This window comes from Falco punctatus (assembly GCF_963210335.1).
Source record: "Falco punctatus genome assembly, chromosome: 12".
Classification (NCBI taxonomy): domain Eukaryota; kingdom Metazoa; phylum Chordata; class Aves; order Falconiformes; family Falconidae; genus Falco; species Falco punctatus.
Window position 1 is genome coordinate 5,541,281 of NC_137592.1, and position 18,371 is coordinate 5,559,651.

The 18,371-nt window shown below is 40.1% G+C and overlaps 1 protein-coding gene across 50 annotated transcripts in view; it reads left to right on the forward strand.

Moving 5' to 3' along the window:
- LOC308071977 (uncharacterized protein) overlaps positions 1-18,371 on the forward strand; it is a 53,906-nt gene that overhangs the window by 17,142 nt on the left and 18,393 nt on the right. For 40 of the 50 annotated variants that reach the window (XR_013931401.1, XR_013931402.1, XR_013931421.1 and 37 more), the window contains 2 exons: positions 15,733-15,834; positions 17,970-18,045. Coding sequence is in view for 6 of the 50 variants with exons in the window: in XM_080408218.1 (XP_080264344.1) it covers positions 15,813-15,834; positions 17,970-18,045 (98 nt within the window). In the remaining 44 variants the exon portion in view is untranslated. Of the gene's footprint in view, positions 1-4; positions 7,983-8,048; positions 15,856-17,969; positions 18,046-18,371 lie in introns of those variants that run through there. The other 10 variants (XR_013931423.1, XR_013931424.1, XR_013931425.1 and 7 more) reach the window with 8 other exon arrangements.

Genomic DNA, 18,371 nt, shown 5'->3' on the forward strand with positions numbered 1-18,371 from the left:
AAGCATAGAGATCCTGGGATGTGAGCATGCTGTGAGCTCAGACTCTAGCTGCACTGCACAATTAATCTTTGTGAAGGTAAAACACTTGTGATGGCATCTGGTAGGAAGAGCTGCAGTGGGGGTGAGGTATGTTTTTTAGGTATATTGTGTGGTGGAATGCTTGCAAAGTAAGAATGTGTCTATGTCTTTATTTTCTTGGCATCTGTTTTTCTCTGCTCTTTTTTACCTTGTTCCACAGGACCTTCCATGAAAGGTGTAATCTTGGGAGGAATGGGTGGGTTAGAGCTAGTTTTAGTTGCACCTGGCCTCCAGCTCTTCCTGCAGATAGACTGCTCCTGTTCTTACTGCTCAGCTTCATAGCGTCTGAACTGCATACGGATAATGAGTCCATTTTCTTCCTCAGTGGCAACAGGGCCAGTCTTTGAAAACTTCCTTTGCTCCAGTTAGATCCCTGGTTAAATCTGAAAGCAAATGGGAATATCCCTTTCATGTGATTTCATAAAGAGATGGTTCCAAAAATCCTTACTTTAGTTTGGTTGGGAACTTAGAACAGATAAGACAAATGTCTTTCACTTGCAGCTCTACACCCAGCAGAAGAGTTACTGGCCTTTGATAAGTAAGTATGCAAAAGTAAAGATGAGCTTGGGAAGTGGATATACTAGAGAAGTGGGATCTGCTTTTTTTGGGTGGAGTGACTCAATGCTAGCATGGAGGGGCTTGCAAATACAAATATCTGTGTAATTAGCCCTTTTTTGAAACATTTTTAAATTGCCTTCCATTTTGTACTCTGAAATTTGCTGCTTTTCTCCATCACTACAATAAAAATTCTGTATGGTAAGTGCTGAAAAGTGTATTATTAGTTCTCTTCCTCCTCTATGGAATTTGGTGTTTACCCTCATCAGTGGCGTATAGGAAACCTGCATAATAATAATAATAATAATGGGTTATTTATTTATCCTTAAAATGTAGTCCTTTTGGTTTGTTTTTAAGAGGTTATTCAGAAAATAAGCAGAGCATCTGGAGAAAATATGTTTGCTGGCACTATAGCTTAAATACACGTTTGTCTACCAATGTTAAGGTGACAGCTGGGAGAAGGAAAACTTGAAATGTTTTTTAGTTTGTTGCTGACTGTTAGGCAGGCTTTATCTGGGTGAAGAAAGATCTGAATCTGGAAATTTCCACCAATTGGTAGTGTCCACATTTTCATGTACTTGCAGTAATTCTGTACCAGCTGTTTTAGTTGTTCGTAACATTCTCAAGTCTTTTTGCATTAAAACTGCTGACAAGCATATATATTATTTGCTTTCTTTGGAGCTAAAAAGCATATATACTCTGAAGTATATCCTGTCTGTTTCATAACAAGAACATGACCAGCTCTTATTCGTTAGCCTCCCATACAAAATTGTGTACACTGTTTTCTGCCTGCTATACCTCCCCTTCCTCAGTGTCTGTAGTTCCCATACTAAACATGCAGGTAACTGCTGGTACAGTGTTTCCAGGAAATGCTTCTTTAATATACCATGATATTTATTCCAGAAACCAGGATGGTGATGTGAGAATGCAGGTCTTGAAATGCCCATCTTTGAGAGATTTATTTTTCTCATCAGGGACAAGTCGCGCTGCCTTTTTTTTTTTTTTTTATTTGGCAAGGATAATGCAAACATTGCTTATCATAACTTGCAATATATATCTTTTTGTCACAAGCAGATGTTGCAGCAGAATAGGGCAATGGGCATGATGTTGGTCTGGCTGCTGTACTGACTTGCCGAGTCGCAAACAAGCTATTTAATCTCTGCTTCTGAGCTATCCCCTCCTTCTGGACCACCCTAGCAAAGAAAATTCCGCCCTCACACCTGCAGCAGCTCTGGCATAGAGGGTGGGCTGTCCTGCAGAGATTCCTCGCCCGCCCCGCTCCACCCCCACCCTGTGCTGCACTCCAAAGTGACAGGGACGCTTGGCTCCTGCTCCCTGCCCAGTGCCTTTGAGTCTGGCAGTAAGTCCATTGTGTTGAACTGCCACAAATCACAGATGTTGCTCTGGTTTAGGCTGCGTGCATGTTGTCATTTTGTTTCTAAATAGCCTAATAAGTAAGGTGTATTTGCTGTTTAATGTAGTGTTAGGATAGGCTATGGGGATATCTATGCAGGCACAGGGGTTCCCCCTCTAACAGCACGTGGCTGCGAAAGCAGATGGGTCTCCTTTTTACTCTCTCTGGCAGACCTTGTTGCAGGTGAGTGTCACCACAGCAGCCTGGCAGCATTTACCTGGCATTGCTGTTTAAGTGCAAGTCACAGTCCAAGAACTGTGCCATAATTCAGAGTCTCACAGGGTTCATCCAAAGCCTCAGGATCCTTTTCCATGTCCTCAGTGTGTTTTGTACTGGGCCTCTGCTGAGAGTGAGTTTGGAGAAACTGCCATCCACACTGCTCTCCCTTCCCGAACAAGCGCAGCAATTTGACAGCACACCCTTTTGGTTTTGTTTGGTGATATCCATTGCGCAAACTTCCTTTGTCTGTGGCTGCTTAGCAGGCAGTATAATTTATCCTAGTTTAATGTGAGGTATTAAGCCTTTTGTGCAATTCTGACTGTTCCTTTTTAGACAGGACGAATGTTTTGTAAGAAGAAAGGCAACAAAGTAAAGATCATTACATATGTTGTCCTTCCTGCTGTGTTTTAACTAAACACCATCTGCTGAAAGGCTGAATCCCCTTTGGAGAGACATCATTCTCCTGTTGTCAACTGAAGCACTTCTGAAAAACTTGTTTTAAAGAGGAGAGTGGCATTTGGATAGTCTTTAAAGGAATTTTGAATAGTTGAAATAGCACCTGTTCTGGGAAACACTTTATACTGTCAGTTGTTATTTTGAGTGTTTATGGTGTAGTAGGCAATATAGAATAGAGGAGCAGAATAATAGTATTTTGAAAATCCAACAGTAAGGATACTAAATAGCTCTGAACATGTGCTAGTCTTTTACATCCAAAATTTCAGAGGGGTCCCCTCACTTTGAACACCTAAATTTCTATGGCTAATCTTTTTTGCATACTTCTCTTCAAGTGTCTAGAACAAGGAAAAGCAATAGATTGTAAAAGCTGGATGAAAAAAATGCACCAAAAAAAGAGCCGCTTCTGAAAGTGTTGGCATTAACTGCTTGGAAATAATAGAAAGGTATTGTGCTAGGTTGTTAGGATTTACCAATTATTTGTAAACAATCTTAAACACTTGGTGCTGAGGAATCAAAATAATTTTCTTTTACAGCTATTTTTCAACACAAGAGAGGCCTCTAGCTAGCAAAATAATTTCAGGCTTCCACTAGATGTGTTAGAAGAGCAAATATAATTTAAGTCACTGATTCCTGCCTGTATACTAATGCTTATCGGGTTATTTCAGTAACATGCATGTTAAATTAATATTTGGATTTGCTGTTGATGGACTAGCAGTGACAATTGAGTTCTTTTGAAACTGGACTCTGATACGTTCTTGGGGTCAGTTCTGTCCATTGGCAGGCTTACCAGCTGAGTAGAACTGCTACTTATACAAACTTTTAAGGTTGCCAACAGAATGATCAATTGAGTTCACAGCATGAGTAATCTGTGAAGCAGGCTAGGAACTTAAGGAGAATTGTCTTGCTGATCAAAGATTACCTGCAGGTTACAGTGAATCTCTTTGTTAGAAAGGTGCAAAAACTCTTTGAACTCCTGTGCCTCTAAATAAATCCCCCAGCCTGGGTGGGGATGTCTGTGAGAGTAAGGACTGGGTAGAACTGGAGTGCCTGAGGACAAGATGTGATTCACCATATCACAGTTGGGGTCAGCAAAGTCAAATAAGGAAATGAAAGAGAGTGAGAAATGTCTGATACTCCAGGCATGCTGGCTGCCAACATTAAGCAGAGCAGTCCTGCAGAAGTATTTAGTAATTTGCTTTGCTGGATTTGAGATTCAGTATTTTGCAGCACTGGAAACTTGAGTGTTTAGAGCCTAAAGCAGGATATTTTGGGGGAAAGGTGAACCCCCTGTACCTGCTGAAGACATCGGATGGGAGTTGTGTTATAATGACTATAATGAGGCTAAGATTTGATTGTACATCATCTAATTCCAAATTTCTGGACTAATTCTTGGCTGTGTTTATTCTTGTTTGACCTTCTTAAGTCTAGAGGGGGTGGCTTTGGCTTTTTGCCTTTGTGCCAGCATTAGTAAATCCGGCATCTCTAAAACTTCTTGAATTCTGGGTAGTTCAACAGAATATTTTAAGCACAAGGAATTAGAAAATCAGTGATGCATCTAAATCATTCTGTCATTAAAAAAAAATAGATCTGTAGTCTGAGACTATTTTGGTGCATTTTGTTTAGCTTGAAAGATGAGACTAAGAACTTCCTACTACTTGATACAGTTTGGGGGAAAAAAAAAAGTCTAGGAAGGCAGATTGCATTCCAGAAAACTGTGGAAACAATTACATAATTAGGTTGTATTTATTGTTTACAAATAGGCATTGTCTTAGTTCCAAAACTTGCTTCTAAATTTTTAGCTTGCAGCATTGTTGTACCTGATAGTAAAATAAGTGTAGCTGAGCTTGATTTAGATTTGATGTTTTATTGTGCTGTAATAGATAAGACTTCTGTTCCTAAAATGTTGCAGCAAGAAGGTTTTTGAGGTCTCTGAAAATGAAACTGTGAGGAAGAGGTTAGATGGAAAAGCTGTGTGAATTACTTACATTCACTGTCAACACCTGGGAAAATTTCTGGTTTTTTCTTTTGAGTAGTCTTTTATAGCATTTATACTACATTCTGAAGTACTGATCTGTTACTTGAAAATGACACCTTTATTATTTTATGGTAGAAATCTTTCACACTTCAGCAGGCAATCATTTTCCCTTTGCCAGGTTTCTTTTTTCAGCCAGAAGCCTTTTGCTGTATATTGCTATCTGTGAGCCTTTTGAACAGCATAACAAATTCAATAGTGCCTATGAAGCACACACTAATATTTTCAGTGCTACTATTCTTTATAGTGCACACCAAGACAGGACAAAAGAAAGATGCACATGAGAGAATGCATAAGGTGACTTTATCTAGTGTATTGCCTTTTGAAGGTGGTGGATGGCCCTCTGAGGAGTGGTCCAAGGCATGAGTGCTTCCACATTATGAGATTAAATTTTGCTTTGTAGCTATATATGGATATGTGGATGGCTAACTGCCCTGAGAGGGCTCATCCCCTGCCTTGTGCTAGCTTTGGAAGAAGAGTGGGACAGTTTAGCGAGCTAACTGGCAGAAAAGTTCTTGTGGGACTTGTTGCTGACCATTTAGTTTCCTGAACTAGCTCCCTGGAGGGATATCAGGTGAGCAGTTCAGCCAGCACAAAGACTGGCATAAAAGGACTGGGTTACATCTTGCTGTAGCAAAGACAAAGTGCTTCCTGTCTGGGAAGGATGAAAGGTGTGAAGAGTTACCAGTCAGGAGAGCATCTCTTGGAATTGGAGAGGTTTAAGCATGGCTTGTTGAGCTACAGCTTTGCAGCACTGGAAATAACAAGTTGCAGGGGGTATCTGATCAAAGATAGTGGATATGCCAGAAATGCCGTCAGGATTGAAACAGATAGGGTTCCCAGTTTGTGCACCTGCTACTGCTGGAACTTGTGTACCCATCAAATGGACAGCACTTATAATATAAAATTGGATCCTGTCTTTTCATTAAGAGAGGAGGTTGCAACTCTATTTTATGTTAAAAGCTTTTGTCTGCTTCTGCATAGAAGAAACATGTTCCCCAGTGCTTCTGCTGTTGAACAGAAAAAGCCAATGGATGTGTAAAACTAACTGCAAAGTGGATAAATCTTTAGACTGAATTTGGCTGGATTTGAAATAGGTTCAACAGGATCAACCAAACATCACATTAATGTGTTAAATTCCATATTATGAAAAATTCTTGTGCTGGAAAATTAAAAGCTGATCTCCAAATAATTTATTCAGCATCAGGCAAGAGGGAAAAAATTAATCAGATTAAACAGTAACACATTTCTTATCCACAAAAGTTATTCCATGATATTTTAGAGTATAAACACCATGCGCTGACTTCTGGAATTATCACACAATCAAAATACACGGCTATGTATGCATGTAAGGCTATGTGTCTGGTCCCCACTCCAAATTCCAGTAAATCACAGATTAAATTGAGATGTGGTTTATCTGCATTTGTTTCCACTTATCAAACATTTACTGTCTTCAAATTCCCTGTCTTCAACTGGGAATTCTGTGACAGTGAGAAATGGATGAAAGTGGGAAGTCTGGGGACAAGGTGCAACTAAGGAGGCGCAGACACCTTCCTGGCCCTTTTCAGAGAGCTCAGTCTTGTCTGGTGTAATTTGGCCTTTTGAAACTGAAACAAAAACATTTTCTAGTACTCATGGGATGAAAGGGATTTTGGTTGCCCTATCCAGAAAACACTGGGGTGAATTTACAGGCTTCGGGTGCCACTGCAAAATGATGATTGTTCCCCTTGGAACGGTAGATCCATCCTGGGAATTCTTAGTCCCTCCTATGCTATGTCATATCAAAAAAAGTTTATGGCATTGCTCCTGGCTCTCTTGTCTCCCTTCAGGCAGGGACTAAAGCAGTAGCTTTCAAAGATCATGTAGTGAAGGCTTAGTACTTACCTCAGCCAAGGAATGAAGGTCCTGACTCCTAGACCTTGGAGGCACTAGAAGCCTGAATTCTGGGCCAAGTGGTCTGTGGTGCAAATCTAGGTTGTTCTTCTGACAGGATCCTGGTGAATTTTTGAGAGAAAAATGCTGTCTGGCTTATCAAGCAGGCTGAACATCACTCAGAAATTACACTTCCACTTATTAGCTTGGCCACGCTTCTTTACAGGAGGCTGTTTACTCTAGTTCTCAAAAGCTGTACAACAGAAGTACCCTGAAAAGTCCCTCTAAGCCCTTTGAAAATAAAGTTTTTCTTTGTCATGTCATCAGAAAATGCTGTGTAAGAGAATACTTGCACCTGCTATATCTCCCATAATTATCCTGAACTCGGCACTGGATTTTGTGTTCCTATTTTTAAAAGCCATCTTGCTAAATAGATGTAGAGAATGTTCCTTTGGAAGAGTTAGTGAACAGCAGCGCAGCATTAGGGAATCACCATGAACTTGGTATGCCTGGTATCAGCTGAGAGACTGAAAGGAGGAAGATAAGGGAACTGAGTAAATGAGCATGGTTTTCTGTGTGCAGAATACTGACTTGCAAATCTGGCAATGACAGAAAGAAAAACTCTCTTTTTAAGTCCCTTTCATGTAGTACCAATCACCTGAAGGATAGTTGGAATCTTTTTCTGAAGGCATTTATCTTATATACAGTTTAAGATGGAATAGTTAACCAAAGGAAAAAACCCTTGGCTTGCAAGCATTTGAAATAAGCATCTACAAAAATAGACAGCAAAGCAGAGATATTGCAACCAGAATTCTGCATACTGATTGCCAGGTTTTGAGTCTGTTTATAGAAGCTGGCAGCCTCACATGAAACAAGAGCCAAGTCGTTGGTTACAGCTTTTGAGAAAGCAGAGAAAACAAAGAGAAGAAAAAGACATACAGAGCTCCTGTTTGGATATGCTACGTATGATTAAACTGAGGTTTACAAACCTTGGAGCCACATTCTGCAATTTGCATGGCTTATGCTCAGCAGAGTTATGCTCAGAACATAAGGGGAGGGCTGTGAAAAGTTGGCTGTCAGTCCCTCACCTGCCGTATCAGTTGTGCAGCCAGCTGGGGACTGCTTCAGTCTGCACTTCAATTTAGTACAGGCTTAGCCCAGCCAGTAGTTGAAGCACCTGCTGGCTGTCAAAGCAAGAAGGCCATGAGTAGTAGTGAAGGCTGTGCTGGCTTACGTGTAGGGAGATACTACGTTTCGTAGGAAAATGCCTACAGCAGACCTATCCAACAACTACATTGTAATATCTGAATGGCTCAGCACAAACCATGCATGCCGTCTGAGCAACAAGATGAGTATGTTTGGGCAATGAAGTGGGGAGGGAGGGAAAAAAAAGAGTTAAAACTTAGTGGGTCGTGTCCCCCCCAGTTTTTTTTTATGTGTTCAGTAGAAATACACTGCAGGGCTTGTCTGTGCTTAAACTTGCCTAGTTTAATTAAACTGATCATTTAATCAGCGTTAATACCTCAATGTGTGCATGTATCATTTTCTGCTTCTTTGTATGAGTTTTGTGCTCCCCTGTAAACTACGGAGCAGTTTTAACTGGACTGATGAGTATTGCCAAATGTGTTTGAACAGTCCAAATTGCGACGGCCAGTCTTTCACATTCTTTTACTTAGTGTGTAAATGTTCTGTTTTGGGAAGATGTATTGTGCTGATAGTTCTTTTGGGATTATTCAGGACTCTGTAGAGGTCCTGTCCAAAATGGTGTAAGTCATAGGAAGCCTTATTCTGTCTTGATCTTTGAGTCTTTTCTTGATTTACTTTTGGCCTTGGGGAACCAGCCAAAGATACTAGACTGGAATTCCTGGGAGAAGGAATTGCTTGCTTATGTTTGACTTTTTGTAGCCTGCATGCATATAAAGCAAAGCAATCTAGAATACATCGTTGATTTCTCCTCCAGCATGAGACTGATGACAAGACTGTAGACACTGGCTGCTGCTTGGCAAAATGTTGGTAATGATGTCAGAACAGGACATGTGTGCGCCCCCCCCAATTTCTAGACAGGAAAATATTAAGAAAGGGGTAGCTGTATTAAATGAAGTGGCTTTTATGAGAGAAAAGCAATAATGAATCTAAATAAATTATGTAAAACTCCTCTAAAAGGTTATTAACTTATAAGAGGGCAGAAGTGTAGACTATTTCAATGCTATAGGAGTGTGAATCCATATGAGAATAAAAGTTTAGACAGAGCTGAAAACTTCTGGTTGCAATGAATATTATCACTTGAGAACAAAATAGATCATACCAAAAAGTCCTCATCGCTTGTGGATCTTTACAAAGGAGGGATTTGTATATGCAACAATATGGGTGGTGGTGGTGGTTGCCTGTTTGTACCAACAGACATTCACATACCCAGTGTTAACCAACAGAAGTACCTAATGCTCTACACTTCAGTTACAAAGTGGCAGATGCACAACTGGGTGTGCTGCTAACAGTACAGTAGGATAGAAGAACGTGAGCAGTAATAAAAAAATTGCTGCATGTGGGTACATGGATGATATTAGCGGAATCATTTCAGTGTGTAGATGAGGAACATATTTTCATCTTATCTAGATGAATGAGCTAATTTGACTGGAGGCTATTATTTGCTTTTGCATTTATATATTTAATGAGCATTTCAGGAGGGAAATTGAGAGGAAAACAGATGTGAAAGGTCTCTCTCTACTTTGTTTTCTAAAATGAACCAAGTTCCAGACCTGGGTTAGTCTGCCACCACCATCAAAAATGGATCATTTTTCTTGTGATTAAAGAAAATCACCATTAAAGCTATGTTCTGTAGGAGGTGTCAGCATACAGTGAAAAAGGCACTGTTCACTGCTTTGGAAAGGAGCTCCACATTTCACTTCCACACAAGGTATCTCTGTACTCAGGCAGTCTCGGTACATGCAGGACTTGGAGCAGACCTCAGCCTAGGTCGTGGAATGCAGAAAACAGCTGTTTTGCCTATAAATAAACCAAGAGCCTCTTCTCATACAAGACTTTTTTAACAGATATGTGGTAGGAAACGAATTGTCACTTTAACTATTGGTGTTTGGATAGTAACGGGATTCACATTATAATGTATGAGAGTCACACTGTGATCAGGTTTCAGTCTTATCGTGTTGGTATCATGTTATAGTAAAACCACTTGTGCTGCAAGAGTTAAATCTGTCAGCTTTTCTGTTTCTAATCCCCAGGGTGCCAGAGGTTTTTATTTTGGGTAGAAAACAAAACTGCATGGGATTTACTCAAAAACATCTCCATGCACCAGTGATTATTCTGTTGTTTCATTCTCTTGTTAGATGCTTACTTTTTTTAATATATGAATTAACACAGAATTTTACCATGGGGGGAAATGCCTGTTTGATCTCCTGGACTGATTTGTTTTCGTTTTTTGGCTTTGGTTTGGGTTGTTTATTTTTTGGTTTGGGTTTGGTTGGGCTTTTTTTTTTTTTTTTTTTCTTCCTTTTTTTCATGTGAATCCACAGAGCAGCAGTAAGGAATTCCACTGATCTTGCCAGCTGGCTCAGTCCCTGGTGACAGTTTCTCAGTGACCAGCTAGTTCAGATGGCTCTGCTTGACCCTTGGCTACTTGCAGATACTCCTGCCAGGTAACTACGTGCATTTGTGGTAACAAGTAATGTGAATATTTGTCATATAGTGGGCTACTGTGGCAGTAAAGGGGAAAAATCTTTAACTAGCAGCCAGAAGTTCTAGCACCTGTTTAACGGGTATAAATCAATCATCGAATTAGCCCCAAAACAGCAGGCTTCCACTTTCCATTACACTCAATTCTAATCAGTCGTTATCAGAGAGCAACCTTGGCTGTACCTCGTGCTCGCAGAAAAATAGCAGTTTTCCTCATCTCAGAACAAAAGCAGGAGCTTTGAATTGCAAGGGTATTTGCTCAACTGCAGTCTAGCCCTGTACCAGCCTTGCTGAACCCGAGCAAGCTGGGACAAGAACAGAGCCAGCAAAATTACCGATAGCGAGTGTTGGATCCGCCCAGTATGAGAAGAGCCCGGCACTCCCAGTTCCCGCAGTGCTGAGCAGTTCGTGCAGCCCTGGGACTGCAGCGACTGCTGTCGGAGATGGGCAGCAGCCAGGTCCTAGCACCAGCGATCTTCCTTAAACGCTTCTGGCTGCCTTTTAAGGGGCTGGCCTGGGGCCATGGTTTGAGTTTATGTCATCTTATCTCCTGATTGCTTGGGCTGGAGGGAGGGGAGAAGCTTTTAACCCTGAGCATTTCTGTCCCTTCTCCTGAGTGGCAGCTGGAGCAATTGGAGACTAAGGAGAGCACAGCTCCCTTTAAAGGAGCTAAAGGTGATAAGGCACAACTCCTTTCTTCAGAGGAGCTCTGGACCCCTTCAGTCTTTCTCTCTGTTTTCACTCTGAAGTGTAAATGCCCCATTTTTGAACAGGACTGCCAACCCAAAAAATAAAAGGAAAAATGCTTGAATTATGTTTAATAGGCTTTGACATTCTTATATTTGCTTTGTGGTTTCTGAGATTTGGCATTCACTTGGAGGAAGAATTGGGGACTATAATAAAATTCTTCCTTCTCTGTCTTAAAAAAAATATAAAAATCTACAGCTGATGTTTTTCTCAAACCATACATTGAAAACAAAACAACCCCCACCTCCCCCCCCAAATGCTAAAATAAGAAATTTAAGCATATTGGCTGTTCACCTAACAAAATTGGCATTGACAGTCATGTAGCCACCCCCCGCGGTAAGCAGTGCCTCTGGTTACCCCGGTTTCTGGAGCAGCAGGCATGTCCGAGTCCCATACAACACAGGCAGCCGGAGTTGGGTATTAGTTCTGAATTTTATGCTAATAGCTCTAAAAGGTTTCATTAAGCTTTTCTTCTCAGTTTAGCCAATCAATTAGTTCTCAGAAAGCAGCTTACACGCTAGCAGCCCTGTCCTCAGGGCTGTGGTTTCTATTCTGTTAACAGAATATTTGGTGTGTTATTTCTCTGACAAAAGAACCCCCTCCCCTTCTGTGATATGACCTCTCTGTGTCAGAGATGTTAATGAAAATACTTTTCTGATTACAGTTCTCCTGCACTGGTTAAAAGGGTTTTTCAAGTAGTACAATAACCTTCCAATAAGGAGAGGATAAAATGGTCCAAATTTCTTACAGCACGTTTTGCCATGGGGAGGGGGAATTGCTTAGTTCTCCGCAGCTGGGTCCAGCCAGACTTCTCTCTGGGACAGGTTCCCTGAGCAGACCCTCTGCTGAGGCCAGCAGCTGTTGCCTTTCTTGTTTGTTAGAGAGAGGATATTAAATGTTCTCCCTGCTGCTCTCTGAACAGAATATATGCATAGTCAACCAGTTAGTAACTGAGGATGGTAGCTAAGGGGGTGAAAGGATGCTCTATTGATAAGGGTAATAGGCATCTGCAGGCCTCTAGGGAAACTTGCCAAAACCTTTTTCTAGTAACTGCAGGGATTATCTAAAAATCAATAATAAAGGCGGTAACTAGGAGAAGGAAAAATACATCTCTAAGGGAAGCCGAATTCTGTAAGTGCTCTAGAAGAGCAATCATGGCAGGATTTAGTGTAATTGTAAAGCAAATCAGATTGAGGAAAATTGTTTTAAAAAGGACCCTTAGCTGGCAGTAAGGACCATATGTTCTTTCTTATCTCTGCAGAAATACCCTACTTTTTTAGCATATTGACTTATGTGAGTAGCTGTCACACTCTTGATTTTTAGCATCTACAAATATATTTGTAGTGAAAAGAATAAATTGCTCTAATTGAGTACGCTATATCAATCTTTGTGGTTTTAACTTTGTTTCACCTCTACTAGTCTGTAATGTGTGTCATCTTATTAATCTGTAACACACAGGAACATTGGGATAAATTTCCTGAAGTTAGTGGACCTCTATCCTTTTCTGCCAGAAGTGATCTTGGCTCATCATCTGTTAATCTGTGTTATTCCTAGCAGATGGTCTGTAGTAATGATGTAATCTCTTCTCATGGCACTTCGAAATGCTAGTTTGGTTTGTGTGTGTGCATTAACACTTTATCGTTCCAGAAGAGCGGTAATTGCTATTAATACTGAAATCTTATTTTGTCCGTGATGCTGTTTAGATCAGGAGTATCAGCTGTTGAACAGAAGTCTTTAAACATGTGATTTAACACTGTCTGTAAAATTGAATCTGGGTAGGACTTCACAAACACTGATTTCTTTTTCGTTTCTAGGGGCAGGATTTTTAGTGAACTTGTTTCATTGTAGCATCTAGGAACACTGGCCGTCAGGCTCCCCTGTGTTTAGATAAATGCATGAAAAATATAAGAAATATTTCTGCCTCCTAGTAGCTAGTGACCTGTAAGGCATATTTGTAGCCTTTTAAATGTCTGCTTGTATAGAGTAAATGGGAGTGTGGGCCCCATAGCTGCTTTCTAAAAGGTTCAACTTTGTGTTTTGAGGGTGTGGAAGTTAGCTGCCTACATGCTGTTAAAAATCCGTCAATTAATCTCACTTAGAAGGGACAGGGAATTGTGTTAAGGCTTTTTCTTTTGTTTTATTCCTGCCTTTGTTCCTAAATGGTTGTGTGATATTGGGCAACTCTGTATCAAATCTAAACAATGTAGCAATTAAAAGATTAGCTGCTATCTTCCCACTCCAGAGTCTTCCCCACCTGTGCTATTAGCACTCTATTTCTTTCCTTTTTCTTTCCTCACTCTCTCCACTATTTATTTGAAAGGCCATTAACTTATATCAGTTTCAACCTTCCCTTAGCCTAATGCTTTCCATTATGTCTTTTCCCTGGCTTGCTGTGTCCCATCCTACAATAGTATTCTTAGCTCCTTTTTAACTAACTCGGCATGCAAAGTGCTTTTCTGAAGTCCAGACTGCTAAGAAGTGGTTTTTATATAGATAGATAGATAATGAAGTAGATCTATTCGAAGGCAAATGCCTGGTTCATGGAGAACTGATCTTTTACCAATCTGTGTTGCATTATATCTCATTTTTCATACTAAACTTTGTATCTTTGTTTTTGTAAAAGTATATACCTTTAAACTTTGCATGTTGTCAAGGCTAGGTTAACAGATCCACAGCTGATTGTGTCCTGTTTTTCCTTCACTTCTTAAATATAGCTGCCATATTTGCAACTCTCATCATATGATACTACCCCCAAATTATTTTCACTGCTTACTCCCAGATCTCTAATTTCATATGGCAGTTCTTCTAGAAGTCTGGGATGGAATTTGCCTAGCGCTTCCTTTTAGAATCATTAAGATCTTCAGGTTTTGCTTCTACCTGGGAAGTGGCGATGTCTGTATGTGTTCCCACTCTGGCCTATGTTCCACTGGCTGCCATTATCAGTGTAGATGGTCATGTAGGATTTTAAGTTTTTAGCTTAATTTTGAAACCTGTTTATTTTCATTGTTTATCTTTGATTTCTACCTGGCTTTATTCCTCCCACCTCAGTTTCAATTCTGCTTTCCCCGAGTTGATCTGTTAAAAGTGCAAAGAACTTCTGTCATCTTTCTAGTGTGCTTTGCGAGATCTAATCCATCTTTACTGCTGCAAAGTTTTTTATTATCACACTTCCTTATCACTTTCAGAAGTAATCTAAACTGATCACTTTATCGTCAGTATGTCTTTGTGCCTGCTGAATACCTAATATTTGTTATTTTCAACATGGTTGGTTATTCAGTTTGGTTTGGACACTTTCCTACATTTTTGTTCTCTTCTTGTTGAGGATACAAACTCATGATACGAGATAGACAGGAATTTTATTCAAGGAAGCTCCAAGCTTCCCACTTCTAACTGTAGAAATTCTTTACCTTATATTATAAATATTAGGTGTATTGATTTCCTTCTTGATTGCAGAACTGTACATATTGTATTCTTCATTTTATCTATTCAGATTCCTTAATTTCACATTTAAGGCCTAAACTGCACAAAGGTCTTTGAAACCAGATGGCTGCACAGACAATTACTAATGCAGTTTTACAAGTATAGAAGTGTACCCCTCAGTGTTTGATATAGGATACTGTTGGCCTAAGGGATGTATTTTTTTAATATATTAAGAGAAGCCTTAAAAATGCATATTTGTTTACTGAAAACCATATTCCAATAAGGAAACCTGCAAGTATGTTTTGAATCTGGACTTTGACATTTCTCTAATAGCAGGATTTTTAATAAAATACTGAAGTGTTGATTACGAGGTACCATTCGTATTAAAAAAAGACTGTTCTTAATTCCTTTTCTTTTTCCCTGGGTGGAATTAGTCACACGGTAATATTTTTCCGAATTAGATGGTAAAAACACTGATAAAATCAGTTTGGAATCATGGATAAGTCCTTATTAAAATATATTATACTTTGCCTATAAGGGTTATTTGTAATAAGAATGTAGCTTTTTCTGCCATAATTACTTAAGATTATAAACTCTTGGGAACTGTTTTTATACTGTGTAGTTCTTAGCACAGCTTCAGGCTCAGTGGTCATGAGGTACTTCTTGCTATGTAGATGCAATTAATCATGATAATTTTGTCATATGCAAACCTTTCCCATACAGCAATGACAATTTAGATTAAGATTCCAGAAACATTATTTCATTTGGCATCCATACAGAAGTGAACAGCAGCCCAGCCCCACTCAGGCTACTGTCAGAAGCAGTCCCACAGAAATACAAGACCTTTTGGGCTGTTGTCTTTAAAGAAGCAGAACTTGGTTCTTGGATGATGATGATCCACTGGAGATCATGGCAAAACATTTGTCTTTTTTCTCTGCAGAAGTGCTTCTGTCCTTGTGCTAGCCAATACTTTCCTAGTAAGTGCTGTAGAAATAATAAGATAATTTATACTTCTCCACTTCAGCATTCTCGGCTCCAAAATGGTTTCCATAATGAGCTAATCCTAACATTTCTGTTGTGAGCATTACTGCTGCCATTGCTTCTTTTTTTTTTTTTTTTTAATCTGAGTGAGTTTATGAGACAAACCCTTGGAAGTTATATGAAAAGAGTGCAAGTTGCTCCATATTCCCTGAAATGATGTTGAACAGTCTTTGTCAGTATCAGAACTTACACACATCTTTTATCTTTTCAGCTCCCATGGAAACTGCTTTTTATCACTTCTTTTGAGTATGAAGCTATGTCTGTAAAGTGAGATGAATCAAAAATCAAACTATGAAGACCTCCCAAATTCAAGGTAGTGCTTGTCAGGTATAATGTAGGTATTTTTTTCCTGTTCCTGGCAATGTTTTTGCAGCAGATTGTGAAAATTAATGTATTCATGGTAGATAGGCGGCTTTTGCAGGTGAATTCACCCAACTGCTATAATCTAAAGTCCTTGATTTTCCTATGAGTATATCTAAATGAATAGGTTTAAATGAGTACTCCTCCCAACTTTCTCAACTTTATGCTTTTATTTCTAATTGTAAAATATCACCAGTGAAAAGTGAGTTAGGTATGCATTTCTCATGCATATAGCTGTAGGCAGTATGCAAGCGTATGATATAGTTTCTTCCTGGATCTGCAAAAGGCTGGCCTTAGAGCCTTCACTGTCGATTAGAACTTTCACTTGATGCTACACAGTTAAAGCTATTATTTTTTCCCTTGTAATAAGCACAGACATTTGCAAAAGTTGCAAAAATCAGAGGCTTCTTACCCTGCTCCATGGGAAATTATGAATAGAACCAACCATCAGCATTGTTAACTCCTCTGGACAATTACTCAAATCCTCTGGTCTAGAGGAGTTTGTTTATGACACAATTGCTAAGTCACTGTTGATTTAAAAAATGGATAAGCCACCAGCAAGGCAAAAAATGGTGTGCCAGAAGGGCTCCTAGCGTCCTTCCTTTTCTCTGTGTTTGTGTGGAGTTTGCTCTCTCCCCTAAATGCTATTTTGAGACAATGCTTTTTCCTGTCCCAATCTCATCTCTTAACTGGCCTATAGCTAGTAAGTAATGGTTTGCCACTTAAGGGTTTGGAGGTGAGAGAAAGGTTATTGTAATTGCATAATGCTGAACTGAGTATGACATGCTGTCCTTCCCCTGTATGTTGCAAGAAGTATGACTGAATAGAAGACAGAAATTGGAAGTAACAATGACTACTTCTCACCCTGGGTTGGAGCCTGGATATTAAATACCAGTTAAAGCCCTTAAATCATAGATTCATAGAATCATTTTGGTTGGAAAAGACCTTTAACACTGAGTCCAACCATTAACCCAGCACTGCCAAGTCCACCACTAAACAGTGTCCCCAAGTGCCACATCTACACGTGTTTTAAATGCTTCTAGGGATGGTGACTGAACCACTTCCCTGGGCAGCCCGTCCCAATGCTTGCCCACCCTTTCAGTGAAGAAATATTTCCTAACACCCAATGTAAACTGCCGCTGGCATAACTTGACGCCGTTTCCTCTTGCCCTGTCACTTTTACTTGGCAGAAGAGACCTACCCCACTGCGCTACAGCCTCCTTGCAGGTAGAGACTAGTTGTAGAGACTGATGAGGCCTCCCCCTGAGCCTCCTTTGCTCCAGGCTGAACACCCCCAGCTCCCTCAGCCACTCCTCATAAAACTTGTGCTCTAGATCTTTCAGGAGCTTCGTTGCCCTCCTCCTCACATCTCAGCACCTTCGATGTCTGTCTTGCAGTGAGGGGCCCAAACCTGAACACAGTGCTGCAGGTGCAGCCTCACCAGTGCCAGGTATGGGGGACAGTCACTGCCCTACTCCTGCTGGCCACGCTATTTCTGAGCCAGGATGCTATTGGCCACCTTGGCCACCTGGGCACACTGCTGGCTCATCTTCAGCCGCCTGTCAACCAACACCCCCAGGTCCTTTTCTGCTGGGCACCTTCCCAGCCGCCCTTCTCCAAGCCTGTAGCATTGTGTGGGGTTGTTGTGACCCTGACGGTGAGGCATAGTGTTGTTAAATGCTAATGCAACGCTGTGGTGTTAGTGTAGTTACTCTAATGACCGATTCTGATAATCCTGTGACAACATGTATGGAAATAATAGCAGGCCTTTTTATTTAGGTTACATTAGTTGGGTGCTGTAGCAGATGTCAAGCATTTTGAACAAAGCTCGCCGTCTAATGGGTAATACTTCTGCAGTGTAACTCAGTCTGTGTAACGTGGCCAATTCTGCAGGCAGATGCTTTCATGAGGCTGTACTTTAATTTGTAACTGAAACTTTCGTATGAAGAAGCTCTTTTACTGACTTCATCAATAGAAAATCACTGCCGTGGAGAGTATAAATTATAGTTCCATGAGACATTGGATTTTATTACTATTATTCTGATGAAAATCTTTATTGATCTTCTGCTATTTCTGTTTTAATTGAAGACAAACTGTGCACTTTATGCTCAGAAGAATCCAAGGAGAAAAAAAGGGATTACTTGAAAATCCAAATGAAAGAAAGGTAAAGCCAAAGTTTTTGCCATTAGACTAATTGTAATAGAATTGTGGTTTGGTAAATATGCCTTGTGTTCTTCCAAGAAACAGCAAGCAGGGATGCGTACTGACATGCTGCTTGTGCTGCATTTGAAGAGTGTAATGTTGTTAATTTCAGGCTGCTATTTCTGACTTCTACTGGTACAAACGGAGATTTATAAAAGCTGTGTAAGATCAAGGTAAATCTGAGGAACAAGACTGTATAAAAATTCAACTTAATTCCGTTGGCGCTTCTGAATTTTATTTTGTTTTGCTTCTATGGCCCCTCTTCATCTGTTACAAAAATCCTAGCAT